Source organism: Talpa occidentalis, unplaced genomic scaffold (genome assembly GCF_014898055.3).
Source record: "Talpa occidentalis isolate TD23 unplaced genomic scaffold, MPIMG_talOcc4v2.1 talOcc4.2, whole genome shotgun sequence".
In the NCBI taxonomy this organism is placed as follows: domain Eukaryota; kingdom Metazoa; phylum Chordata; class Mammalia; order Eulipotyphla; family Talpidae; genus Talpa; species Talpa occidentalis.
Window position 1 is genome coordinate 88,666,180 of NW_023602073.1, and position 25,936 is coordinate 88,692,115.

At 35.2% G+C, this 25,936-nt stretch overlaps 1 protein-coding gene across 2 annotated transcripts in view; it reads right to left on the reverse strand.

The window, feature by feature from the left end:
• Positions 1-25,936, reverse strand: part of PHIP (pleckstrin homology domain interacting protein) — a 117,415-nt gene that overhangs the window by 8,076 nt on the left and 83,403 nt on the right. For both annotated transcript variants that reach the window (XM_037519991.2, XM_037519990.2), the window contains exons 26-39: positions 25,627-25,751; positions 25,414-25,496; positions 22,366-22,477; positions 22,121-22,182; positions 20,952-21,107; positions 18,740-18,860; positions 16,406-16,531; positions 12,553-12,622; positions 12,208-12,258; positions 11,595-11,744; positions 6,070-6,222; positions 5,064-5,227; positions 4,352-4,611; positions 3,051-3,248 (exon numbers count right to left, since the gene is read on the reverse strand). In XM_037519991.2, coding sequence (XP_037375888.1) covers positions 3,051-3,248; positions 4,352-4,611; positions 5,064-5,227; positions 6,070-6,222; positions 11,595-11,744; positions 12,208-12,258; positions 12,553-12,622; positions 16,406-16,531; positions 18,740-18,860; positions 20,952-21,107; positions 22,121-22,182; positions 22,366-22,477; positions 25,414-25,496; positions 25,627-25,751 — 1,831 coding nt within the window. The remainder of the gene's footprint in view (positions 1-3,050; positions 3,249-4,351; positions 4,612-5,063; positions 5,228-6,069; positions 6,223-11,594; positions 11,745-12,207; positions 12,259-12,552; positions 12,623-16,405; positions 16,532-18,739; positions 18,861-20,951; positions 21,108-22,120; positions 22,183-22,365; positions 22,478-25,413; positions 25,497-25,626; positions 25,752-25,936) is intronic.

The window sequence follows — 25,936 nt, forward strand, 5'->3', positions numbered from 1 at the left end:
GAAAACTGGGTTGCTACATGCAAAAGAATGAAGCTTGACTACTACCTCACACCATCCACAAAAATCAACTCAAAATGGATTAAAGAACTAGACATAAGACCTGAAACCATAAAATACATAGAAGGAAATATAGGCGAAACACTACGTGATATTCACATCAAAGACATCTTTACAGACACATCACCCAAAGCAGTGATAGTGAAGGCAAAGATAAACAGCTGGGACTACATCAAATTAAAGAGCTTCTGCACAGCAAAATAGACAATAACAAAAACAAAGAGAAACCCCACCAACTGGGAGAACATTTTTGCACACAACACTAATGATAAAGGATTGATCACAAAAATCTGCAAAGAGCTGATGAGACTCAACAACAAAGAAAATAATCCAGTCAAAAAATGGGCAGAAGAGCTAAAAAGAAACTTCTCTGAAGAGGAAATGCAAATGGCCAACAGGCATATGAAAAAATGTTCAACATCACTTGTCATCAGGGAAATGCAAATCAAAACTACCATGAGATACCATCTTACACCAGTGAGAATGGCACATATTAAAAAAACTAGCAACAACAAATGTTGGCGAGGGTGTGGAGAAAAAGGAACTCTTCTGCACTGTTGGTGGGAGTGCAAACTGGTCCAACCACTGTGGAAAGCTGTGTGGAGATTTCTGGACCTACTAAACATAGAGCTTCCATATGATCCAGCAATTCCACTCCTAGGTATTTACCCAAAGGACACAGAAACATCAATTCCAAAGAACACCTGCACCCCTATGTTTATAGCAGCACTATTTACAATAGCTAAGCTTTGGAAACAACCCAAATGCCCAAAAATAGATGACTGGATCAAGAAGATGTGGTACATATATACCATGGAATATTACTCAGCATTCAAAAAAGATAAACACATGCAATTTGCAGCAACATGGATGTCGTTGGAAGGGATCATGCTCAGCGAAATAAGCCAGAAAGAAAAAGAAAAATACCGGATGGTCTCACTCATAGCAGGAATCTAGAAAACTTAAATAAGGGACCAGGAAAATGAATAACTATAAGAAAGTAAAAATCAAAATCAACAAACAACTATGAACCAGAGACACTCTATGGGGGGTGGGGGGGGGGGGGGGGAGGGGAGGGATTGGGGTCAAAATAAGGGGGCTGCAATTGTATGGGGAATATAAAAATAAAAATAAAAAAAATAAAATTTCATTTCATTTCTAAACCATACTGGTACTCTCATATATTTGTATTATTAAAAAATTATAAATCAAACTGGCTGTCAGACCTATCATAATGCTAAAACCAATTTACTACAAACTTTTGAGTTTTCTGGGGTTTGGGAGTGACAGAAACAAGTCCAATTAACGATTCAAAACTTTGAATTTAGTTCAGACGGAAGCAAATATATAAATGTAAAATGCTCACATACATAGTAACCTGCTTAATTCTAGCACTAATGTCCATAATATACAAAGTACAAGTGATTAAAAAATGAGTGAACACAGTAGTTCAGAATCTACTGTAGATAAACACATGTAATATAGAATAATTCCATCAACATTATTTTAAGTACCACATCAAGCAAGATGTTCTGGGAACATAAAGACATTTCAAAATGAGAATTAGGAAAAGGTAAACGGAAATCATCAAACTGGGAAGAAAAAAAGACACTACCCCCCCAAAAAAAGAAGAAAAGGATGTAATCCAAGGACTTCCATGTGGTTTAGGAAGACTGGAAAATAAAAGGCAGAAAGAAAGTAACAAGGGTTGGGCTTAATGAAGAGTTCCATACAACAGGCAATAAATTAAAATGAATTCATGTATTAATTGAAGGCAGGAAATACTTTTAATTCTTTCTCTGGATGTGTGTATAAATGTATATGAGACAGAGAAGTGATCAGAAAAGAGCACTTTGGCTCAATGTGGAAGATGGACTAGAAAAGGAAGAGAGATGAACTGAGGCAGGGTAGCCAGTTAGCAAACTAGAACAGCCCAGGTAAGAAATTATGTAGGACTGAATTAAGGCCATGGAAGTGAGAACAGAGGATGAAATGGGTTTCAGAGATTAAGAAGGCAGAAACAATAGAAAGTAAAGACTATCAAGTAGATTTGGATGCTTAAGAGAAGGTCAGGATGACATCCTAATTTTAAGCTTATGTAGGTGGTTAATTTCAATGCTGTTAAGAGAATGTTTCAAAGGAAAAAAAAAATTGAGTGAGGTTTCTAGGGAATACAGTGGAGAAGAAATGGTTTAGATACACTCTAGAAGTAATATTACACAACAACTCATTATATGTACATTCATATTATAAGAATAATGCTGCTGCTTCTTTTTTTTTTTTTTTTTTTTGGTGGGACCCTCGCTGTTGGCCGGGGATCTAACTGGTGCTGCAGAGGCTGCAGGCAGCCTCACAACCCAGCGCTCAACCGCTGCGCCACCAGGGGAGGCCCAATAATGCTTATTCTTAAGTTGTGTGCTGAGAAGCAGTAACTGCTTTAACATGTCAAGGGTTGCATTTTATTAGTTACTTCATCTTTCAAACAAAAAACCTCTACAAAGAAAATATGCAGATGAAGTGAAAGTATAACTATAAGGGGTCAAAAGTTGTATACTAGAATAGAAGTATGGATGTATACAATCTCGATATATTATTTAGTGAAGGTCTGTGTTGAATTTTGTGACATAAAACAATTTTTCTACAAAACTGAAAAGTACATTAAATCCAATTTAACAACAATTTCTTAGATGCATTTTTTAGATTTTGATACAATGAAGTTAGGAACTATTTGCCTTCTATCATTACAGAATCTAGTCTTTGATTCTAGAATTAGTTTTCATTTCTAGACAGCAGATATTTCAGTGAGAATGCAGTTCGTGTTAAACACAAAGCAGCAAATCAAAATACAAAAGATATCTCACAAAACTTACCAACTAGCACAGTAAGTATGACTTTTAAATGAGCAGCCTAAATTGATACAAACGCTAATTTCAAGGAAAGCATCACCTGTAAGAAGTTATAATGTATCTTGAATGATACAAATAACACCTCACCTTGCTCAATGACAGATGATGATTTTGGAAGAGTGGATGTCTTAGAGAGTACAGATGATTTCATTTTACGTTTGACTGGTTTTTCCTTTTCCACGTTTTCTTTTGCAGAATTATTCCTAGTGCCATGACTGAAATTGGACTGACCAGGACTTGAAAGAGTATTCAAGGTTTTGGAATGTTTCACAGAATTCTCTAGAACTAAACACAAAAGATTAAAAGCTAGAGTATCCCATCTAAAAGTAAGTAAGGGTGGCATTATTTCTAACCTGAATTGCTTAAATTAACAAAGCAAACAAAACAGACTGTTAAATTTCCCTAGGAAATAGGGCATACACAAAAAGAAACTAGTAATACTTTCAAAACTTCTGGAAATTGTCAAGATTTTTGTTTAAGATTTATTCATTTATGCATACAAGAACTGGGGTACAGGCCAGAGGTGCAGGGGGTGAGAGGATTCACCAGAGACAGAGTGGGGAACAGAACAGACAGATTGACTGAAATACACTGCTGAGGGGAGCAGTGGGCAAGACAGAAGAGGTTTGCTGTGCCATATGAGTCATTTCCCTGGCTGGGGATCGAACTTGTGCTGTTGAGGCTGCAGACAGCTTCACAGTGCTGTGCTTATTAACCTGCTGCGCCACCAGGAAGGCTCGAAATTGTCAAGATTTTTTTTTTTTTTTTTTTAGGGTTTTGACCATTTCATTTCATTTTATTATGTATTTATTTTAATTAATTAATTTAATTATTTATACAAGCACTGGGTACAGTCAGAAGCGCAGGAGGGTGAGAGAATTCACCAGAGCCAGAGTGGGGAGCAGAGCAGGCAGAAGGACCGAAGTACACTGCTGAGGGGAGCAGCGGGTGGCAGGAGAGATCTGCGCGCCATGTGGGACCCTCCTCCGGTGGCCAGGGAGCAGCCGGGGATCGAACCGGTGCTGCAGAGGCTGCGGGCAGCTTCGCAACCCGGCGCTCAACCGCTGTGCCACCGGGGAGGCCCGAAATTGTCAAGATTTTTGATTGGTAAGTCTTGGCAAATTGCTAGCAAATCAAGGGTACTAGAATTTAAATGCAGGCAGTTTGGATATGAGTTGCCATTTTTGACATTATTTGACACTCCGAACCTCAATTTTCTTTTTTCTTATTAAAATCAAAATTTTAAAAAGAGCACAAACATCAAAGCAAGACTAAACAGTGCCAACTGGAATTTACAAAAGTCCAGTGCATTTCATTTTGCAAAGAAAAGCTTAAATTAAAAAAGGCATCATATATACTTCAATTTAGAAACTAAAACTGATTCTTACTTGTTTTCCCTGGTATTGCAGATGTATTAGCTTTAGAAATGAAAGTCTTTGCTGCTGAAGAAGTAGAAGGTTGCTCAGTGGTAACTGGATCTGCAACTACTCGGTTGCTTCTTGTTCGGACTACAGAACTGGATTCAGTTTTACCATTTATCTGAGCAGCATTATGCCTCAGTGGTACTGATCGTGTAGGTGTAGAGAATGGAGAGGTAGAGATATCTGGCTTTAGCTGGGGTTTTAAGGTCCTTTTTTTTCTTTCAGGGCTGTAAAAAAATTATATCATTAGTCATTCTCATAGCTCTATGTGGATGAATATAAGTTTTATAATACTTTTGGATTCAATATTTGTACTATTATGAAATATGTTAAAATATGAGATTTGTAGTGGATTTCATATGGTTGTGAGCCTTTGAAAAGTGATTATTTAGTGAAGGATCGCTGTAAATGCTATAGTTATATGACAGAAAGCATGATGCCATCACTATCCTAATAATGCTGTTTTACTGTAGAGATTTAGCAGTTTGAATTTAAGCACTTACACTAGTATAGCTTTAGTTAAAAGATTAAAAATCCTCCACATCATAGGAACTTGCATGTCAAATATATCATTCTGCAATATAGGGAATAGTAAAGGAAGCATTAAAAAACACCAAGTTCTATAATTTAGATGTCAAAGTTATAGCTCAGTTGATGCTATTTAAAAGAAATCAAATACCTTGATGCAGCACTACTGGAAATAGAGCTGCTTCTGTTTCTTTTCTTTCTCCTTTTAGTTATTGTATTTCTTTTATGAAAACGTAGAGCAGATTTATAATCTGATAAAACTGAACTAATGTGTTCTTCAAAGAAAGCAGATAGGCGCAAACTCATGCTGTAAATCTAGGGCAAGAAAAAAACTGTTCAAATATTCCTCCATGGAAAATACATATTCAGTAAATATCAACATGTAATTCAAATATTCTTTTAGCAAAAAATTTTTAGCATTTAAACACTGCTTTTTCCCAATCTCTCATGATGAAGAGTAAAGCTGATGCATATAATTGTATTTAGATTAGGAATTTTCTAATTTAGATTAGATTAATTGTATTTAGATTAGGAATTTTCCAAGTTTTGAGATCTTAAAAAGCTTTTCCCACTCCTTTTCAAATGGCATGTGCAGACTACTAGGCAGATGCCAGTTTGTAAGGACCATGGAACAGTGACCCAGATTAGTTCGTGTGATACCATGTGTACCCTGGGGGGCTGGGGAGATGTAAAATCCTACTCGATTTCAGATGGCTCATATACACAAAATTGCTATGAACTCAATCATACTGTAAGTATACTCCTTAAAGGTTGGAAACAGTCTCAAACTATTGCATATATCATCTCTTTGTGATGTCTTGTCTGGGCAGAGACGTAAAATACTCTGTATTCATTAACGCAGAAAATAGTTGGAAAAGGTAAGCCCACATATACCAGGATAATATAAATGTGGTATCTAATCAACCAGAACTACCTTCAATAAAAATAACCATTTCTACACATTAGTGACATCAGCATTATCTCTTACGAAGAGAAAAAAAACAAAGGAACAGATTTCTTTATCCACTAGGATACCATTAAAGCATGCCAGAGATGCATTTTTGCCCTAAATTTTAAATAAAATTAACATTTATTTAACATACTTTTCTAATAATCTTATTTAATTTGAACAAAAAAAAGAAAATCTAATTATATACCCTTGATCTTTTGCTTGGTGTATATGCTTTGGAGTTACTAAAAATAAGTCTGACATCTTTACATAACTCCATTGGTGACTCATAATTTCCAGCCTCTAAAGTTTCTCTAACAGTAGCAAAATCCATTGGCGTGTCAATGATGTCTCTGTAGTCCTAAGAGAAGGAAAACAGGTGGTGTTATTATTATCATCACTACTACTACAAAGCAGTATTTCTCAGCACAGGGATTCACATACAATTCCTATGATGAGTGCAAGTCCTTGAACTAATGACCATTCCCTGTTTCCTTCAAGACTTACTTTTTTCCTAAAAATTTATAATTACTTCATCCTTTCCCTTTTATTGCAATCAACACAGAATTTTTCTCACTTAAGAAATGTCAGGGGCCACCCCAGTGGCGCAGCGGTTGAGCGCTGGGTTGCAAGGCTGCCCGCAGCCTCTGCAGCGCTGGTTTGATCCCCGTCCGCCAGGAGAGGGTCCCACATGGCGCGCAGACCTCTCCTGCTGCCCACTGCTCCCCTCAGCAGTGTATTTCATCAGTCTGCCTGCTCTGCTCTCCACTCTGGTTCTGCTGAATTCTCTCACCCTCCCCTGCTTCTGACTGTACCCAGTGCTTGTATAAATAAATCTTAAAAAAAAAAAAAAGAACTTATTTAAAAAAAAAAAAAGAAATGTCAGTTACTTGCCCACCACCTTGGAGACCGGGTAAAAGGTAGAGTTGCGTTGGGAAGGGGGATTGAGAGATTGAAAAATCAGTTCTAACAAAGAGAAACCCCACCAACTGGGAGAACATTTTTGTACACAACACTAATGATAAAGGATTGATCACAAAAATCTGCAAAGAGCTGATGAGACTCAACAACAACAAAGATAATAATCCAGTCAAAAAATGGGCAGAAGAGCTAAAAAGAAACTTCTCTGAAGAGGAAATGCAAATGGCCAACAGGCATATGAAAAAATGTTCAACATCACTTGTCATCAGGGAAATGCAAATCAAAACTACCATGAGATACCATCTTACACCAGTGAGAATGGCACATATTAAAAAAACTAGCAACAACAAATGTTGGCGAGGGTGTGGAGAAAAAGGAACTCTTCTGCACTGTTGGTGGGAGTGCAAACTGGTCCAACCTATGGAAAGCTGTGTGGAGATTTCTGGACCTACTAAACATAGAGCTTCCATATGATCCAGCAATTCCACTCCTAGGTATTTACCCAAAGGACACAGAAACATCAATTCCAAAGAACACCTGCACCCCTATGTTTATAGCAGCACTGTTTACAATAGCTAAGCTTTGGAAACAGCCCAAATGCCCAAAAATAGATGACTGGATCAAGAAGATGTGGTACATATATACCATGGAATATTACTCAGCATTCAAAAAAGATAAACACATGCAATTTGCAGCAACATGGATGGCGCTGGAAGGGATCATGCTCAGCGAAATAAGCCAGAAAGAAAAAGAAAAATACCGCATGGTCTCACTCATAGCAGGAATCTAGAAAACTTAAATAAGGGACCAGGAAAATGAATAACTATAAGAAAGTGAAAATCAAAATCAACAAAAATCTATGAACCAGAGACACTTTTGGGGGGGGTGGGTGGAGGGAGGGGAGGGATTGGGGTCAAAATGGGGGGGTTGAAATTGTATGGGGAATATAAAAATAAAATTTATTATAAAAAAAAAAAAAGAAAAATCAGTTCTATATCTACAAGTTTTATGTGAAAACAAAACAACTCCCAAACTTTATACTACCTACAAACTAAAGGTTCCTGACTCATTGAAACATAATTATATCTTTAAAGTAAGGAGACAAAAACAATAGAATTAAGCCCATTCATGTGGTGGCTTGAGTTCTAGTGACCTCAACTTCTGTACAACTGGGAACTTTGTAATAACCAAGAATTATGAATATAAATATCTGTCACAAAAACTATGTGCTTCATTCCACAGAAATGAGATCAACCAGTCTTCATCTAGTCACTTGTATATAAAATAAGGCGACAGATTAGAAGCAACAGGCAAGTGAAAGCAGAAAAACAACAGAATACTATAAAATTACCCAATGTCATCTGTTAGAGGGGAAGAATATTACACCTTTTCCATAGCCCCTAAGTATTTATACTTTTCAAAAAATAACCTGACTTATCAACATCAAATTTAAATTATCAAATGTCTGATTATTGCCTTTTACACACATGAATAGTTTCATTTTTCTGATCTGTATGCCTTTCATTTCCTTTTCTTGTTATACTGTATTTGCCAGAATTTGCAGTACTGTATTGAAAGTAGCAGTGACACTACTAGGAATCACTCCAAAGGACACAAAAATACTAATTCAAAAGAAAACCTGCATTCCTATGTTTACTGCAGTGCTATCTACAATAGCTAAGATATGTAAACAACTGAAATGTCCTAAAACAAATGAATGGATCAAGATGTGGTATATAAACACAGTGGAATACTACTCAGTGATCAAAAAAAGATAAACTCATGCCATTTGCAGCAACATGGATGGAGACAGAAGGGATTACACTAAGCAAAATAAGTAAGAAGGAAAAAAGAAAAAATATTGAATGGTTTCACTTATAGTTGGAACATAGGAAAACTGAACGAGTCATGAAAAAGAGAAACTTGGAAGCTGACCATAGATTTGAGGCAAACAGCAAGGACAGGACAGGAAGAGGGGTCTAAAGAAGGGAGGAAAGAGCCCAAGGAATTAGGGTAATGGCTCAGAAGTGCTATGATGGTGGGAGACTCGTAGGAACTACACCTGAAGGGAGAATAATGATGTAAGAAAAAAAAACAGTGAGAGTAAATAGACAACCTTGCCTTATACCTGAACTCAGGTAGAAAACATCATGTTTCTCATCATTAAGCATAATGTCAGCTGCAGTTAAGTTTTAAATAAATATTCTTCATCCAGTTATGAAATCTCCCTTTATTTCTAGTTATTAAATTATGTTATATGTATATTTGGTATCCATTCATCACTAGGCCAATACATTACCATTATATTTTATTCTTTTCTCTATTCTTAATGCTCTGGCATTTCAGGTACCTTACAGAACTGAGGAACTGACCTTCAGAGGGCCAGCCAATTGTTAAAGATAGCTAAGGGTTCCACAAAGGACATGTATTTCATATGAAAACCAACCACCTCCTCTCTCTCACAAACCAAACCAGTATTTCCTCCACCCTGGATCATTCCAGAGTCAGGTACCAGATAACCAGAAACCAACCATATTCCCCAAAGGCAACTGGTATTATTCAAATTTGTTATTACCATACTATATTATCCTCTGCCTTGCCTTTCTCAGGGACACTCCAATAAATGCTCTGGCTCAAGCTTTTCCCTTGCTGTCTCCTGATCAAATCCTGATGCTTCCTTTCTAACTTTGTACTATTCAGCTGACCCCTCTTTGGGACCTGTGAATACCATAAATTTCTTCCTTCACCGTTTGATGTTTCTCTTTTCATACATCGTCGTTATCTTTTTATATTCTCAGCATGGCACTGTTTATGTAGAGCTTAGCTTTCATACCAATCATCTTTTCTCCTTCTTTAAAATTCTTAAGTCTCTTGACCTTCCTTCTTTATTTTTTCTCATGGTAATCCAAATGACATCCAATGTGTTTACAGTGTAACTTGATATATTCATTTTATGTCACTGTGGCTGGGTGGAGCCTTTTGGTCAGTTGCTCTCAATTTTCAGGTCAAGAATTTAATATCATATATGTAATTATCAAACACACTGGCTTCAGCAATTTACTAGTTCAAGTGAGTAAACAAACCTCTCCTTTTTTTAATCTTTATGTTCACTGACCTTTCTCTGTTCTCGTTTAGATTCATTTCTGTGTCTCTGTGTGTGGCATCCCAGAAAATTTACTTATGTCTCTGCACCAATTCTTTAAGAAAAATTCTTTAAATGGCCCAATTGGTTTCATTTCAATGATTTTACATTTCATTTCCAAAAGTTCTGTTTATTATACATGTTAAAAAAATGTCACATCCTTTCCCCCTTCAAATAAAGCCCTCTTTCCCCCTTATCTTTTTAACTAAACCACATCAAAAACTGTTAACTTCTCCCTACATAAGTCATCTTACAACAAATGATGTTTAAAATTTGACGAAGTATATAGTATTTCAGAATAATTTATTATCTCAAGTTTCTGGGGTTAGGATGCTAATATTTCTGCTTGTTATTTTGTGATTTTTTTATATTAGTTCATCTTCAGTATGGATTAGATTTTTCCCCTGACAAATTTTTATACTGCAAGAGTAGTGTAAATTAGGCTCTAAATTTACACACAGACCAAGCTTAGAAAAATTATTTCTTGTGCCATACACAAGAATATTGGAGATATTTTCCCCCCTGGAAGAAATTATTCTGATGTTTTCATTGGTGTGAAATCCTTCAACAGGCCTGGTGGTATCTCAATTCCAATTTCCTTCCTCATTGCAGCTTACATGGCCTCACCTATCTCTGTGTAGAGTTAATAACTGCACCTCTAGAATATAGTCATCAAGCTGATTTCTACTCTTCTGGGGAAAAGTCCTGTAAGCACTGGGCAAATTATTACTTATTTTTCTAAAACACATGATTTGGCTTACAAGAAACACAGGGAAATATATAGGTTCTAAAAACAGATTTGACAGTTCTAAGTTTTTTAGAGGGTAGGGTTCAAATTAGTTCAGTTTATCAAATAATTGACATTAAAAAGTTTATCTTCTACATTTAAGATTCCATATTTATTGATTTTTAAATGACAAGAAAAAGTCATTTTATGATATTTTTCTATTGATGAAATTTCTGTATTTCCATCATTCCAAGTTAGATCACATGCACAAAAAAAAAAGATGAAGTCAGGTGATACCACATCTGACTGGGTCATGAGTGCTTATAAAATAATTAATTTTTATTTTCATTCATTCAAAACCACAAATGGTATCTGAACTGCACATCTTTAATAAATGAATAAAGAAATGAAAAATCACTTTAAACTTAGATTGCTAAGATCTCAAACAAAAATATATACTTGAATTGTGTTTCTTCAAACATTTTACCATGGATTTTATAAAGGCCATAAATTAGCATTACTTAAATATATATAATATCAAATTATGTTTGTATATAGTGTTTCAGTTTAAAAATTATTTTAATGTATTATCATTCTATCTTTATGATTCTATAAAGGTAGGTTAGGTTATTCTTGTTTATTAATTACCAAAATAAATTCATGAAGTGTGTGGGGAAAACTGGGGGAAAAAAAAAAAGAAATTAATGAGAAAACTAAAACTAGTAAGAGGCAAAGCAGGGATCATCATCCAACTTCTTGGAGTCTTAGTTCAGGGCTTTTTCTAATTTGCCATACTCTTCAACTTAGCTGTTCCATATAACCAAAAGGAGAAGTATATTAAACAATGAAAAAAGAAGGTATAATCATAAAAGATAAGTAGCAAATTGCCTTCTATAAGATATAGCAAATGGACAAGTCAAGAAATACTTCCAAAAATACTTACTGGATATTCAAGTAAATCTACTGGCTGACGGAAAGGTTCAGAGTCTTCACACTGAAATATGAGATTTAATAATTCCTGACATTGTTTCTTCCATGCTTGAATATCATAAGACTGAGCTCTGTTACGTAATCTTCTTCTAGGCTGATGGTCCTAAAATAAAAATATTCAAGTATTTCATTAAAACCTGCACGGTAGAATTTGTATTTATTTTTTAAAGATTTATTTATTTATACATACAAGAACTGGGGTACAAGCCAGAGGTGGGAGGCGGGGGTGAGAGGAATCACCAGAGACAGAGTGGGAAACAGAACAGAGGATCTACTGAAATACACTGCTGAGGGGAGCAGCAGGCAAGACACGAGAGGTCTGCTGGGCCATATGGGTTGCCTCCCTGGCTGAGGATCAAATTTGTGTTGCATGGCTTCAGATAGCTTCACAGTGCTGAGACTTAACCCCTTGGGACACACTCCTATAATTTATATTTTTAATGCTGTCTCAGATAAATAGATAATTTACAGTACTTCAAATAAAAGAAAGCATCATATGCCTAGTTCCGAAAACCATGCACATGTGATAGACTAAAGTACTTTTGCTAAGTCAAAAATTATATTACCTTCCTTTTTCGGGTAGAAGTTCCTGGCACATCAGCATCTTTCTCTTCTTCCTTTGAAGCAAAAATTTATCAGATTTCATTATATTCTGTAGGTGTTTAAATATGAATCATCATCTTACAATTTGGAAAACCCTTAATGTATATGTCTGAATACTACAGGCTCATTTAAGTATCCTCCCATCCCTTACAATTTAACAAATTTAGAAAATATAACAAGAAAAATTTGAAATTTTTCTTTTGAAGTGAACTTCAGCATTAATTTAAACAAAAAAAACTTTTATCTGAAAAAGTCTATTTTTTATATACAGAATACAACCAATGTGGCAATAATGAAATATTAAGTACCTCAGAGTCAGACAGAACTTTCTTCTTCATTGAATTGTAGAGTGGAATTATATTATAACAAGTCTGATCCCTAAACAAGGAAATGTTAGCATATTATTATTAATATGAATATTTTTCCTTTGTATCTGTGAATAAAGCCATATTTTAAGATAAAATTAAAAATAAAAGGCTTTCTTCTTCCATTCATACCAAAACCTTAAGCAAAGACATCTGACTCTACACCCTCCACTCTAGGTAGAGCTTCTACTACATGCCCTATCTCATTACCACAAAATCCAATTTTTTTACCTCCCAGTCTTTGCTCAGGTTACTGCTATGCCTGGGATGCCACCTTCCTTCACTCCTCAGACTACAGGGGAAAACCAATGTATCTTTTATTTTCTAATTCCTTCTTCCTTTCATTCTTGTATGTAGCATTCCCTAAAATTTTGTCCTTATGGGCCTCCCTGGTGGCACAGGGATTAAAGACAGCGCTATCAAGCTAATGCCAGCTACTGTAGCACAAGTTCGATCCCCAGCTGGCCAGGGAGCTGACAGACATGGCACAGCAGACTTCTCCTGTCTCGCCTGCTGCTCCCCTCAGCAGTATATTTCAGTAGATCTGCCTATTCTGCTCCTCCTCCTCTCTGGTGAATCCTCTCACTCCTCCACTCGCACCTCCGGCTTACATCCCAGTTCTTATATGCATAAATAAATAAATCTTTAAAAAAAATTTTGTCCTTAGTTATCTTCTCCCAACACTTTACCTTCTGTGCCCTGATAATCTTAAATACCTACAGTTTGTAAATGTGTTCCAAGTTCCTGCAATCTGGCTGATTCTTCAGAGTCTACCATTATCTAAATTCCACATGTCTAAGGCCTCCCTGGTGGCACAGGTGGTTGAGCGCAGCGCTGTGAAGCGGTCCGCAGCCTCTGCAGCACCAGTTTGATCCCGGCCGGCCGGCAAGGGTCCCACATGGTGTGGCAGACCTCTCCTGTCGTGCCCGCAGCTCCCTCAGCAGTATATTTCATCAGTCTGACTGTTCTGTTCTCTGCTCTGTCTCTGGTGAATCCTCTCACTGTCCCGCGCATCTGGCCTGTACCCCGGTTCTTGTATAAATAAACAAAAAATCTTAAAAATAAAATAAAATTCTACATGTCTAAACCTAATTGTTGCTATCCAGAAAAGCCCACATTTCTTCATATTTTAAACATGTATTTATTTATGCATATAAGAGTTGTGGTGTAGGCCAAAGGTGTATGGGGGGGAGGGGAGGTGGTGAGAGGAGTCACAAGAGATAGTGGGAAGCAGAATAGGTGACTGACTGAAATACACTGCTGATGGGACCAGAGAGAGAGTCAAGAGAGGTCTGATGCGCCATGTGGGGTCAGCTCCTTAGCTGAACTCGTGCTGCTGTGGCTGCAGATAGCTTCACAGTGCTGAGATTCAACCCCGTGCACCACCAAGGAGTCCCATTTCTAAATTTTTAAACAGCATTATCATCCTTACAGTAATGATTGCTTTTTCACTGTTCTTTTGCTTGCCTTTCTTGTAAACCCAATCACTGACCAACTTTCAAAATCTCTTGACTCTTGCTTGCTTAACTTCTTATCTGGTCAGCTACAACAATCAATGTACTATTTATGCATTGTTCCCTCTTCCCTACCAATTATTGTTAGCTAACACAATCAAATATTTTTATTTTTTTAAAGATTTGGTTTTTTTTTTTTTTATTTTTATTTATTTATACAAGCACTGGGTTCAGTCAGAAGCGCAGGAGGGTGAGAGAATTCACCAGAGCCAGAGCGGGGAGCAGAGCAGGCAGAGGGACCGAAGTACACTGCTGAGGGGAGCAGCGGGAGGCAGAAGAGGTCTGCGCGCCATGTGGGACCCTCCTCCGGTGGCCGGGGAGCAGCCGGGGATCAAACCGGCGCTGCAGAGGGCGGGCAGCTTCGCAACCCAGCGCTCAACCGCTGCGCCACCAGGGAGGCCCCACAATCAAATATTTTTAAAGCAAAGTATACATACATCATATTAGTGTCATGTTAAAATACTTTGAACAGTTCCTTATTGCCAGTGCTCACATTTTAACAGTTTAGTTCCTAAGATCAGCATCCAAGGCCCTCCATAATCTAGCCCAAACTTGAGTTTAAGCTTTGCACCCTATTATTTCTGTTACTCTACTAGCTTCACCCAATTTAAAAGATTCAATTCCCTTAAAACTTCTATGTTCCTACCTCATGTTACTCCTTATCCTTGGAATGGCTTTCTTTTCATTTAACTTCTCCTGCATCTGTCATTATCTATTTTTGTCCATGGTATCTTTTAACATACTTCTCACCTGTGCCTAAAGCTCCACCCTTACAGCTACATGACACCCTCTATTATTTCTCACCTAAACTTTCACACACTTGCAATACTCTCTTGCTACTTTCTAAGCCTTAAATTACTTAGATTTATCGAGCCTATACAACCATACTTAAGAGAGTACTATAAATTTCTACCTCCAAATATCTATTATACCACTCTGTATATCTTGATTAAAATTTTGTCAAACAGCTTAACTAAAAAGTACAATAATAAAAATTTCAAGACATAGCTAACATCTTGAGACATACTGTCAGCTAAAATGGTTTTTTAACAAACTATATAACCTCTAAAAAATGCCAGGGATTTATTTCTAGGTATTATAAAATACAAATGATTTAAATATATTAACCCACGATAGTTCAAAATATCTAAAAAAATTTTTCAAAGCGTTTTAAGTTAAGAAAAGTAATTTCATATGAATTATCTTAGTATCACGTGATTCCACTAATTTGTATCTCTGGAAAATAGATGTATATACTTATACGTCTAACATTAGAATCACAGACAAAAAAAAAAACTTTATAGCTAAATACCATATTTATAAACAAATTTAAAAGTCTTCAGAGAATAACTAATTCCTCTCTATTAAATTTCCTTAAGAAAAGCAAAAGCACAGCAAGAGTAGCCAAAAAACTAATTAGAGCGCAACAAATACCTTTAAAGAATAAGAAGAGAAAGGTATAAAGTTAACCTATTTTTTTTTTTAAATTGAAATCACCAACAATCCTTGGCAAAAAAACACCAAGATTCAAAAAAGTGTATCTATGCTGATGTTGGGTAGTAAGAATGAAGCTAAAAGTGTTTAAGGGAAAAAAAAAAAAATCTCAAAACTTCCTTCATGTAAAACTGAAAGCTGATAGCATCTACGTACATAAACATGAAATTATTAAATACAATATTTCTTCTGAAACAGAGGAAATTATCCAAACTTATACAAATCATGATTCATTCCTTTGGCTTCACTTTAAATGGCTCAATCCATCCGGTGGCTATATAAAAATCTGCAATACAAGGAAATAAAAGTGCTGCTGCCCTAAAAAAAATGATAGCTATCATTCTTGGTAGACTCAATGGATGAAGAGGTAAACTTGATTTTGAGGAAGATTCCTGAAAGTTAGTTTTAGTTTCCTGCTGGACTACTTAAGTACTTATTCATAAACTTGAGAGAAGCAATATAATGTTAACATGAAAAGTTCACGAACAGGATGGCAGATATTCATTTACTGTGAAAATCAGATGAGTTAACTTCTAAAAGACTCAAACTATAAATTCTAGATAATGATCTCTCCCACCTGTAAGATTATTATTTGGCACAGAAAAATAAATGTAGGCAAAATGTTACAGTTTGATAAATGTTTATTGTTAATGACTAACAGTTGGATTTAGAAAAGGATTCATTTATTTTTATGTTAACTCTGGAATGCAACTGAAGACAACTTATATGATTTATAACCACATTGCAATTGATTATTAGTTATAATTAAGTGTGGAAAAATAACTCACTTTATAAAATGTAGAAGAAGATCAGTCACAAATTTAGCAGATTTCACAATGGGGCTTCCAGGTTCATTAAATGTTCGTGTATTATGTTCTATATATCGAACTTCCCACATTAGGGAAGAAACCCGCCTGTAAACAAAAAAAGAAAAAACACGTTAAGTCTCAACCTCATTATATTTAGAAGTATGTATACACAATTTAAAGCCAAGACATTCTATCTCTTCTATTACAATCTTAAATGAATTATAAAACTCACACCTTAAAAAGCTATTTTCAGAAAACTACGATTTCATTTGTGTTGGGGGGGAGGGAAGTAGCAATATTACTATGTATTTGCATATAAAATGTCTATATTACACATACCATACTAATTTTGCTGTATATATGTATTCCTTCATATATGGTGTCAATATTTAGTAATAAGCATATGTGGCTACATAAGAAAAAGAAAGAATTTAAATCTAAATTACTGGCAATCAAATGTTATGCCAAAATGAAATTTTAACTGATACCCTGCTTATAAAATATAAAGATGTTTGCCTAGAAACCTAACTAAATGAAAATTACTTTTTGAACATTTAATTAATAATGCCATAATAAATTTTGTTTTAAATTTTTATTTCTGAATGTAAAGAAAAATCCAGACAACTTCCAGAATATTATTTGATATGTGGCCCCACTTAAAATAAGGAAATACTTGTTCATTCTCACAATAGAATCATAATCATCTTCAGGGGAATTATAGAAAACTGCACCTAAAATAGTCACTATGCTAATACCAGCAGGGTAAGCTGCTGGAAGGTTAACAAGAGACTGAACTAGAATTAAGATGGAGGAAAATCAAAATTGAAGTCTGACTCCAATAAGTAAAGGAGGGAGCAAAAAAGGTTTAAACAGTAAATTAAGCATCATTATAATAAATAAGAGCACTGCCCAAATCTACAACTATATAATTAGTTTAAAAACATTTTTAATTTATGTAAAAAAATCCCAATTTTTTTTCCTAAATTGGTTACTAAGTTAGTATCAAAAAATCTATTTAAATTATAATGTATCTTCAAAGATAGTACATCTCAGCAATTATGCTGAGCAGTATTTTTGAAAGAAAGTGTATTAACAACAACAGTGAAGATGTCGCTTGTCTTTCTTGTTGTACTCTACAACTCACTCTCTCTGTATTCTTCCCAAGTCTTATGCCATATCTGAAGCACTGAGTTAGCCAAACTCTTAAGGTTTAGCAATTCATGGGTCTAGTGATAAAGATAGGTGAAGTCAATGCTTTCCTCTCCATTTCCTCTCAAACTTCTAACACATGGTGTTTAAAAGATTTAAAGAAGATGATGTGATGGTAAGATGGCTGAGAGTCATACATTGATGATTTCCTTCTCATCTCTCCTCTTTTGATAAAGCAGCAAATGAAGATTGCAGTGAGAACAGAAAAATCTTCAGAACCTAGAATCTGCTATCTTAGTTTTCTTTATTCCTGTGAGATCAATCAGCGGTGATTCTGTCCTGCCAAAGGAATTTGGCAATATCTGGAACCAATTTTGGTTTTCACAACCAGAGCTTACCATATTGGCAATTACAAGTGGTAGAGGCAGAAGACTGTCCCTCACAATAAAGAATTTTCCAAAGTGTTATTGAAACAAAATTTAATGCAGTATTATTTAAATTAAAATGATGTTGGCCTGCTAAGTCATATAAGAAAAATAAAACCCAAAAGTATGATTTCATTACATAAAGCCTTAAAACAGGTTAGCCAATAACCTACATGGCTTGTCTAAGATTAGAATTCAATGCTTATCAAAACTGTGTAATAACTAGAGTATGCAACTATCTGCTTTTTAAAGTAGTTTCAAGTGAAACGTATATCTATGAAAAATAATCTAAATTCTTCTAATTTCATTGTTAAGTGCTCAAAAGTGTAATAAATGCAAAATAAAAAAAATATACATTTTGTGTTATTACTTTAAGAAAATTCCATGAACAAACATTTTAATGTGATATGTCGGGAAAATATTATTTTGCTTTAAAAAATACAGTAGTACGACAATAGGCATCCACTTTTATTAGTTAACTGGGAAAGAACTGTATCCAGGAATTGCATTCCCAGTGTAGTCTATAAATCAGTAGCATCAGCGTCACTAAGAACTTGTTTGGAATGCAGAACCTTAGATACTATTCTAAACTTACAGAATTAATTCTGCATTTTAACAAGATACCCAGGAGATTCACATGAACATTCAAGTTTAAGAAACACAGGTACAGAAGATCAGTATGTGGGTGAAAGGATCATTTAGCTTTCTTTTGGAAGCAGCTACATCAAATAGCTCTAACCTGTAAAACCTGTTTTCCAGTCTTTGTTTAATTGTACTTAAATCCGTTGGATATGCCACTACAGTGCAATACATAGGATAGGCTTGCAGATCCACAGGGGCCACAAATGCTGAAGCAATATCTAAAACAAAAAAAAAATAAATTTATAAACGAATTTTTGTACTGCTTGAAAACAATTCATGGACAATTCCTCTTGAATTTTAAGTTTTAAATTCATATAACCATCAATTTACCAGTGTACTTTCACAGAAAATATACTGTAATAGCTAAAATAATTTAGATATTTTACAGTTTTTTCATTATGTCTCAAGTTACATTGCAATATTTTAAGACATTTATAGGTTCCTTACAAGAAATGGGAAGACATGTCTATCTGACCTACTAAAAACGTACACATACAAAAGTCCATAAGTAAGGTCTGGTGAACTGGTTATGTTTTTGACAGGCATGCTATCAATAACACTATAATACACCATTCTCAAATGCAGTCTTTGACTTTCTCAAAAGTTATTGCCTTAGCTCATTTTTTTTTTTTTTTAAATAGAGGCATGTTTTATTTATTTATTTGTTTGTTTGTTTATACATGCACTGGGTACAGTCAGAAGCGCGGGAGGGTGAGAGAATTCACCAGAGCCAGAGCAGGGAGCAGAGCAGGCAGAAGGACCGAAGTACACTGCTAAGGGGAGCAGCGGGCGGCAGAAGAGGTCTGCGCGCCATGCGGGACCCTCCTCCGGTGGCCGGGGAGCAGCCGGGGATCGAACCGGCGCCGCAGAGGCCGCGGGCAGCTTCGCAACCCAGCGCTCAACCGCTGCGCCACCGGGGAAGCCCGCCTTAGCTCATTTTTAACAATTTCACAGAAGTGAAATATCAGGTAAACAGAGAGGAGGGGGAAATATCCAGAAGTCCCTAAGTAAACTGATAAAGCAAAAAACTAGATCTGAATTAAAGAACACATCCCACTTATTTGCTCATTCATATATAAGACAACTTCACATCTTAAATTATTTTACTATCTATAAAACAATTTTTATGAAAGATTTGAAATGAAAATATAATCATGTGTCTCCCAGCTCCTTTTATTCATGTTAAATTCTCCCTAGACTCACTGAAACTGATTTCTTACTAATAGGTAACCCTATTACAAACTATCATACTAGTTTACTCTGGAAACCCATAGTTCAAATAATCAGGTTTTGTGGTGACTGTTTTCTCTGTCTTCTGAAATAAGGCAAGGGCCTCCCTGGTGGCATAGGGGTTAAGGCTAAGAGCTACCCTGACTAAGGCCCGAGTTCAATCCCCTGCCAGGGAGCTAACCCACATGTGGAACAGCAGACCTCTCCAGTCTCACTGCTGCTCCCTTTAGCAGTATATTTCAGTAGTTCCAACTGTTTTGCTCCCCACTCTGTCTCTGGTGAATCCTCTCAGCCCCTGCAACTCTGGTCTACATCCCAGTTCTTATATAAAAAAATATATATATATATTTTTTAAAGATATTTATGCATACAAGAGCTGGGGTGCAGGCCAGAGATGCAGGGGGTGAGAGGATTCACCAGAGACAGAGTGGGGAACAGAACAGGCAGACTGACTGAAATACACTGCCAAGAGGAGCAGCGGGCAAGAGAGGAGAGGTCTGCTTTGCCATGTGGGTTTTTCTCTGGCCGGCGGGGACTGAACTCGTGCTGCAGAGGCTGTGGATTGCTTCACAGTGCAGTGCTTAACCCCTTGCACCACCAGGGGGGCCCAAAAATAAATCTTAAAATAAAATGAGGCAAGAAAGTTTACATGCCCTTCCTGTTCCCTCTCAGAAATATTCTCTTGTGTATATATGAACATGAAATTAAAGGGGACACTATTATAGGTATCCACATAATTACAATTCAGCTTTCTGATTTCCTTTCCCAACTCACATCATGTCCTCTTGAATATCAAAGGTTTTCAAATTAGGTTCTGAGGACACAGATTTTTCAGAGGTAGTTGCAGCCTGTCTGGGAGCCCTAACTCTGACAGCCAGCCACAGTAACTCCATTTATAACTGTTTTAGATAACTGACCCCTGTGGAAAACATCACTAAAAACAATTCTACTAACAAATGTTTGAAAACCACAAACTATAACACTAGGAAAACAAATTTTCTTGAATAATAGTGTCTCTCCTTTATTTTGCTTTCTACCACCAGCTTTTTCTATATTTATGTGTTAATATTTTTATTTACCTAGTGTCATCAACTGGTTTATTCCAGCTACAATTCTTTCACATTCTTCATCCCTGGGATTGGATCCCCATTCTCCATCAAGAGGTTTATAGATTAATGATCTGCATTCAATATCAGTTAAAGGAACACTAGTACCAAGTTCTTCAGGAAATACAGCTGAAATAAAGAAAAGCAGATTTAGTGGACACATGGTAATTTACTAATATTTAGGCTACCTTTATAAATCAGTTGATACTATCATAAAACTCAAGGGTAATTTTGTAAAGACTTAGTATTATTAAAACAAAGCATGTTTTTAAGAGTCAATAAAATTTATTCTTAAAATAGTAATTTTGTAATTCTATACATGAGCATATAATTACTTCTTAAAAATCATACCGAGCAACTTGCTCTATTATTAGTTACAAGTGAAAGATAAAGTATTTATAAAATGATGCAAATTTAAGTTTTCTGAATCATTTCATAATCTCCACACCTGATAAATGCATATACAAAGTGAAATGGAAATAAAGTGATATTTTTCAGGAACACTCCAAAGTTTCATTTTTTTACAAATGTTGGAATAGAGATTTATAAGTACTGGCAAGAATTTTATGCTTGTTGCTTTTAAATGTTGAAGGCATGCTTTCTACATGCCTGAATGTTTAACATTTTAACTAAGTGAATCATTGGTGAGGGAGGGAGGGAGGTGGTGACATAAAAAATCTATAAATCTGCCAAGTTGTTTTTCCTTCACACAAGACTTTATCAGAGAAATATTAATAACTATGCTATTATTTACGTACAATTACAAGTCTTCCTCCACCCAAAATGTAATTATATGTATATATGTATATATATATAACGTGTATATATAACGTGTATATATGTGTATCCAACAGAATAAAAAGCAAAAAATCACTCCAACAACATGTAGATATATTTAGGTAAGTGGCACTAATCCATCTAAAGAAATATGCCAAACACTGCTAACACTGATTAGCTTTGTTTCTCCATATTCACAATATCCCTATGTGAATTCAATTTCAACCTTTCATAAAGGAGAGAAATAAAACCAAAAGATAAGTCATGTCACATGGACACAAGATATTTTATTGTCCTAAAACAACTACAATTTAGCTAAGAAATTAATTCCATAATGCAGACATAAAAACCTAACACACACTTACCATTATTAGGTATAAGCTCCATATCCCAAGGACTCATCTTTTCTGTATCTCCATTGTCCCAGCTTAAAGAAGGAAAATTTTTATATTAAAAAAATCTGAATATGGTACTGCAAATTTTATAAAATCACATTGTTAAAACAAATGCTTCGGTGTTTAAAAGAAGTGTCTTTATAATATATTAAAAGATGGGAATAACACTGAAAAGTAAGTCAGGCTAACTAAAAATATACCAAATATTTCCTTACCAAACATTATAGCACTGAAACAAACTATCAGGATACTCTGGTTGAAGAGGTTCCTGGCTTTCGATTGTTCCGAACCACCAGGCATCATCTATCACTGATCTGAAACGGTCACCTGTACAAGAACAAAAGCTATCTCATTACTTTGAAATGTTACTGCTACTGCTGTTACTCCCTTTCCTGAAGGCATACTCTAAGGTAAACAACCTGTATGACCAGAAGATATATAAAAAGTTACCTACACACTCTGAAATAAGCTCAGCATTATTGTGGGGAATGGTATTTAATAAACATATCTGAACATTACCTGCTTCCAGTGTCATTTCTTACATTTTATCAGAATGAAAAAATTCACTCTTAGTTTAAGCATTTTTACCAATCTAATACTTAAGGTTTATCATTAGAGTTATGCTTAAATTTTTAGATAATTTTTGCAACAAATATTTATACTCTCTAATTTCTTACTTTTTGTATCATTTCCCTCAACCAAAAATCAACAATCCAGTCTAAAAACATTAACAAAAAACTCAACCTGTCTTCCTGTATCAATCAACCTTACGTTTTAACACTCATATATACACTCTTCCCCTTTCCTATGAAAATAAAAAACTCACTTTTGTAAAACAGATAGCTCTCCTTGTGTCCCTTTCCTTAGTCCAAATATAATCAACTTCTGTCATTTTACTGAAACTATCTTCTCAGTTTTTGAGTGTTATATGAAACTGTAAACCGCCACTCTCTTTCTGCCATGCTTTCCTTTCCCTAGCATTCAAATTAGTTAATGATTTTTTCCCCAGCTCATGTAGTTCAGTGTCTGAAAGATTTGAGTTTAAACAACTTACCAGTGACTTTCAACAAATTATTTTAGAGCTCATCTGAATCAGTTTCATTTTAAAATCAATAAAGAGAACAGCATTTATGTTCCCATTTTTAACCAAAAAGTATTTTCAAGTTTACAAAGGCATGTAGCATAAAATGAATTAAAAATTAGATAAACAAGATAAAAGAAATATAGTGACTAAAAGGTCAGAACTAGGTACCAGTCAATAGAACACAACTGCATGTTGAGACATATACTCTCTAACTGGATATACATTTGGACTCAATTTTTGACTCAAGCATTTTTAACAGTTCATACTAGGAGTGAAACATAATCTACTACCAGAGCAAAAATCTCATTGCTCCTCAAATGTATAATAGTGATACTAAGCTTAGTGAAAAGCTACTGTAATTTAATAAATAGCATTCTCAACCCACCACAACATTACAGTAAACATGAGTTTCAAAGAGCTAGTTCTTACGATCCCACCTGACTGATGACATTAGGCTAAAGTGTAAGAAGTGAATAATGCGTGCTTAGCCACAATGAATGATACTACAGAGTAATGAAGTTAAGAAATGTTAATCCGCAACTTTAGGGAGAGAAAAACTAAGATTCATTGAGAAAATTCTGATGTACATCCATCTGAAATCTCTTTGCTTTGTCCAGTGCGTGCAGTATTGTTGGCTTAGGTTATCAGCTCATTTCTGTAAAATTCCTGGAAATATTTATTCTCAATTTATTGGCAGATGCATGTCCTTAAAAAAAAAGTACCTTACCAAGTAACACATTTTTAGAAGTGCAATAAACATTTATCAGCAAAACTAATAAAACTTTTAACTAGTTTTTCTTGAATTTACTTACACATGAATACAGCACATATATACTATTTCTTCACTCATCAATTTTAGGCATTAAGTACTGATCTTTATCAGTCCTACTTTCTATTCCCCTGAAAATTTCACTTCTGGAGTACAACATCTTCTGAACTAGTTGTTTTATTTATTTACTCATTAGACAGATACTCTGAGAATTCAGATGACTGTTACTTGAGAAAATTTCATTTAGCTCCCTCTTGTAGTGCATTCTCTGTTTCCTGGGCAGTTTCCCTATCTTTATCTTTCATGGTTTAATACCTCATTTGATGTGAAATGTATTTCTAAGCTTCTAAGAAATGGTACATAGAATATACATTTTTTTTTTTGATAACTCTCATGTCCCTAATTTCAATAACCAGCAGTTCCTTCATTTTTCTCTTTATAACAGATATGGCAAATTTCTGAGACCAAGAAAGATAAATCATGTCAATGTGTTTCTGTAACACTTTAGGAAGGATGGAATAGCATGTTAACCGATATGTTTTCTCAAAGCCAACCATTTCATGTATGTCCAACACCCTATTCCAAGATGTTCGAAACTTTTAAAAGAAATACTCTATGATTAGCATATCCACCTGTACATAAATTAATGCATCTTAAAGGCTTGCAAACATTTAGATTTTTAAATTTCACCAAGTCTTGACTACAGTATTAATTTTAAAGATTACTAAATTTTCAAATAAAAGCAGAAATGTCAAAAGGCCTTCCTGGTGGTAGAAGGGGTTACGCACCACACTATGAGGCAATCCGCAACCTCTGCAGCACGAGTTCAATCCCCAGCCTGCCAGGGAGAAACCCACATGGCAAGGCGAACCTCTCCTGTCTCACCCGCTGCTCCCCTCAGAAGTGTGTTGTAGTCAGTCTGCCTGCTCTGTTCCCCACTCTGTTTCTGGTGAATCCTCTCACCCCCTGCATCTCTGGCCTGTGCCCCAGCTCTTGTATGTATAAATAAATCTTTAAAAAAAAAAAAAAAAAAAGATGAAGAAGGTCAATTTAGTTTCATCTTAAATATTATTAAACTTTTGAACTGGCAGATTGATTTCAATTTTGAAATGTCAATATATTTGGGGATAAAAGCATGTAACACAGCTAATGCAATAACACCCCCCAACAACCTTGTAACAGATAACTACTAAGTGTATGCAAGAACATGTATGGAATTTTAAATAACTAGATTAAAAGTCATTCTTAAAAAAATTTAAAAATACCCCATAAAGTATCTTACTTTGCCATTAATATTCCCACAAAGGGCAGTAAGATTTTATGACTATCTTTTCTAAGTTATGAAAAGTGGCAAATCACTTATTAAATTAATGAAAAGGAACATCTATGGCTTCTAAATAAATTACCCACCTATGTTCCACCGCCTATATTTTGCGTCGTCAAATTGTTGTCTCAAGACTAGGAAATCTATGACATCAGGCATATCATGGTATCTAATTACAAACAGAAACAAACTGATTAGGTCACATACCTAAAAATATTTTAAAGATGCTCAAATTTATCTGAATCTTGAAAAACAATCTACAATAGTAAGAAACCATTGCCTCTTTCAATAGTCCTTACTTCATGGTAAATGATCCACCAGTCAGTTTACCAGTATCAGGATCTAGAAAAGCAAGTTTAAGGCAGCAAAGGGTAGGCAATCCCACTTCATACTTTATGCCAACTATTTTCATCAGTTCTTGTTCCTGAGGAAGACATAGAAAATAAGAAATCATCTTCACAAAGTGTTAAATATAATTAAGAAAACATTTCTCCATTTGAATACTGATGATGGTGATTACTGCATGATATATGTAAAAATTCAATTAATTCTGTACTTAAGAAACGTGCACTTCATAGTATATATATTGTATTAGGTCTCAATAAAAAT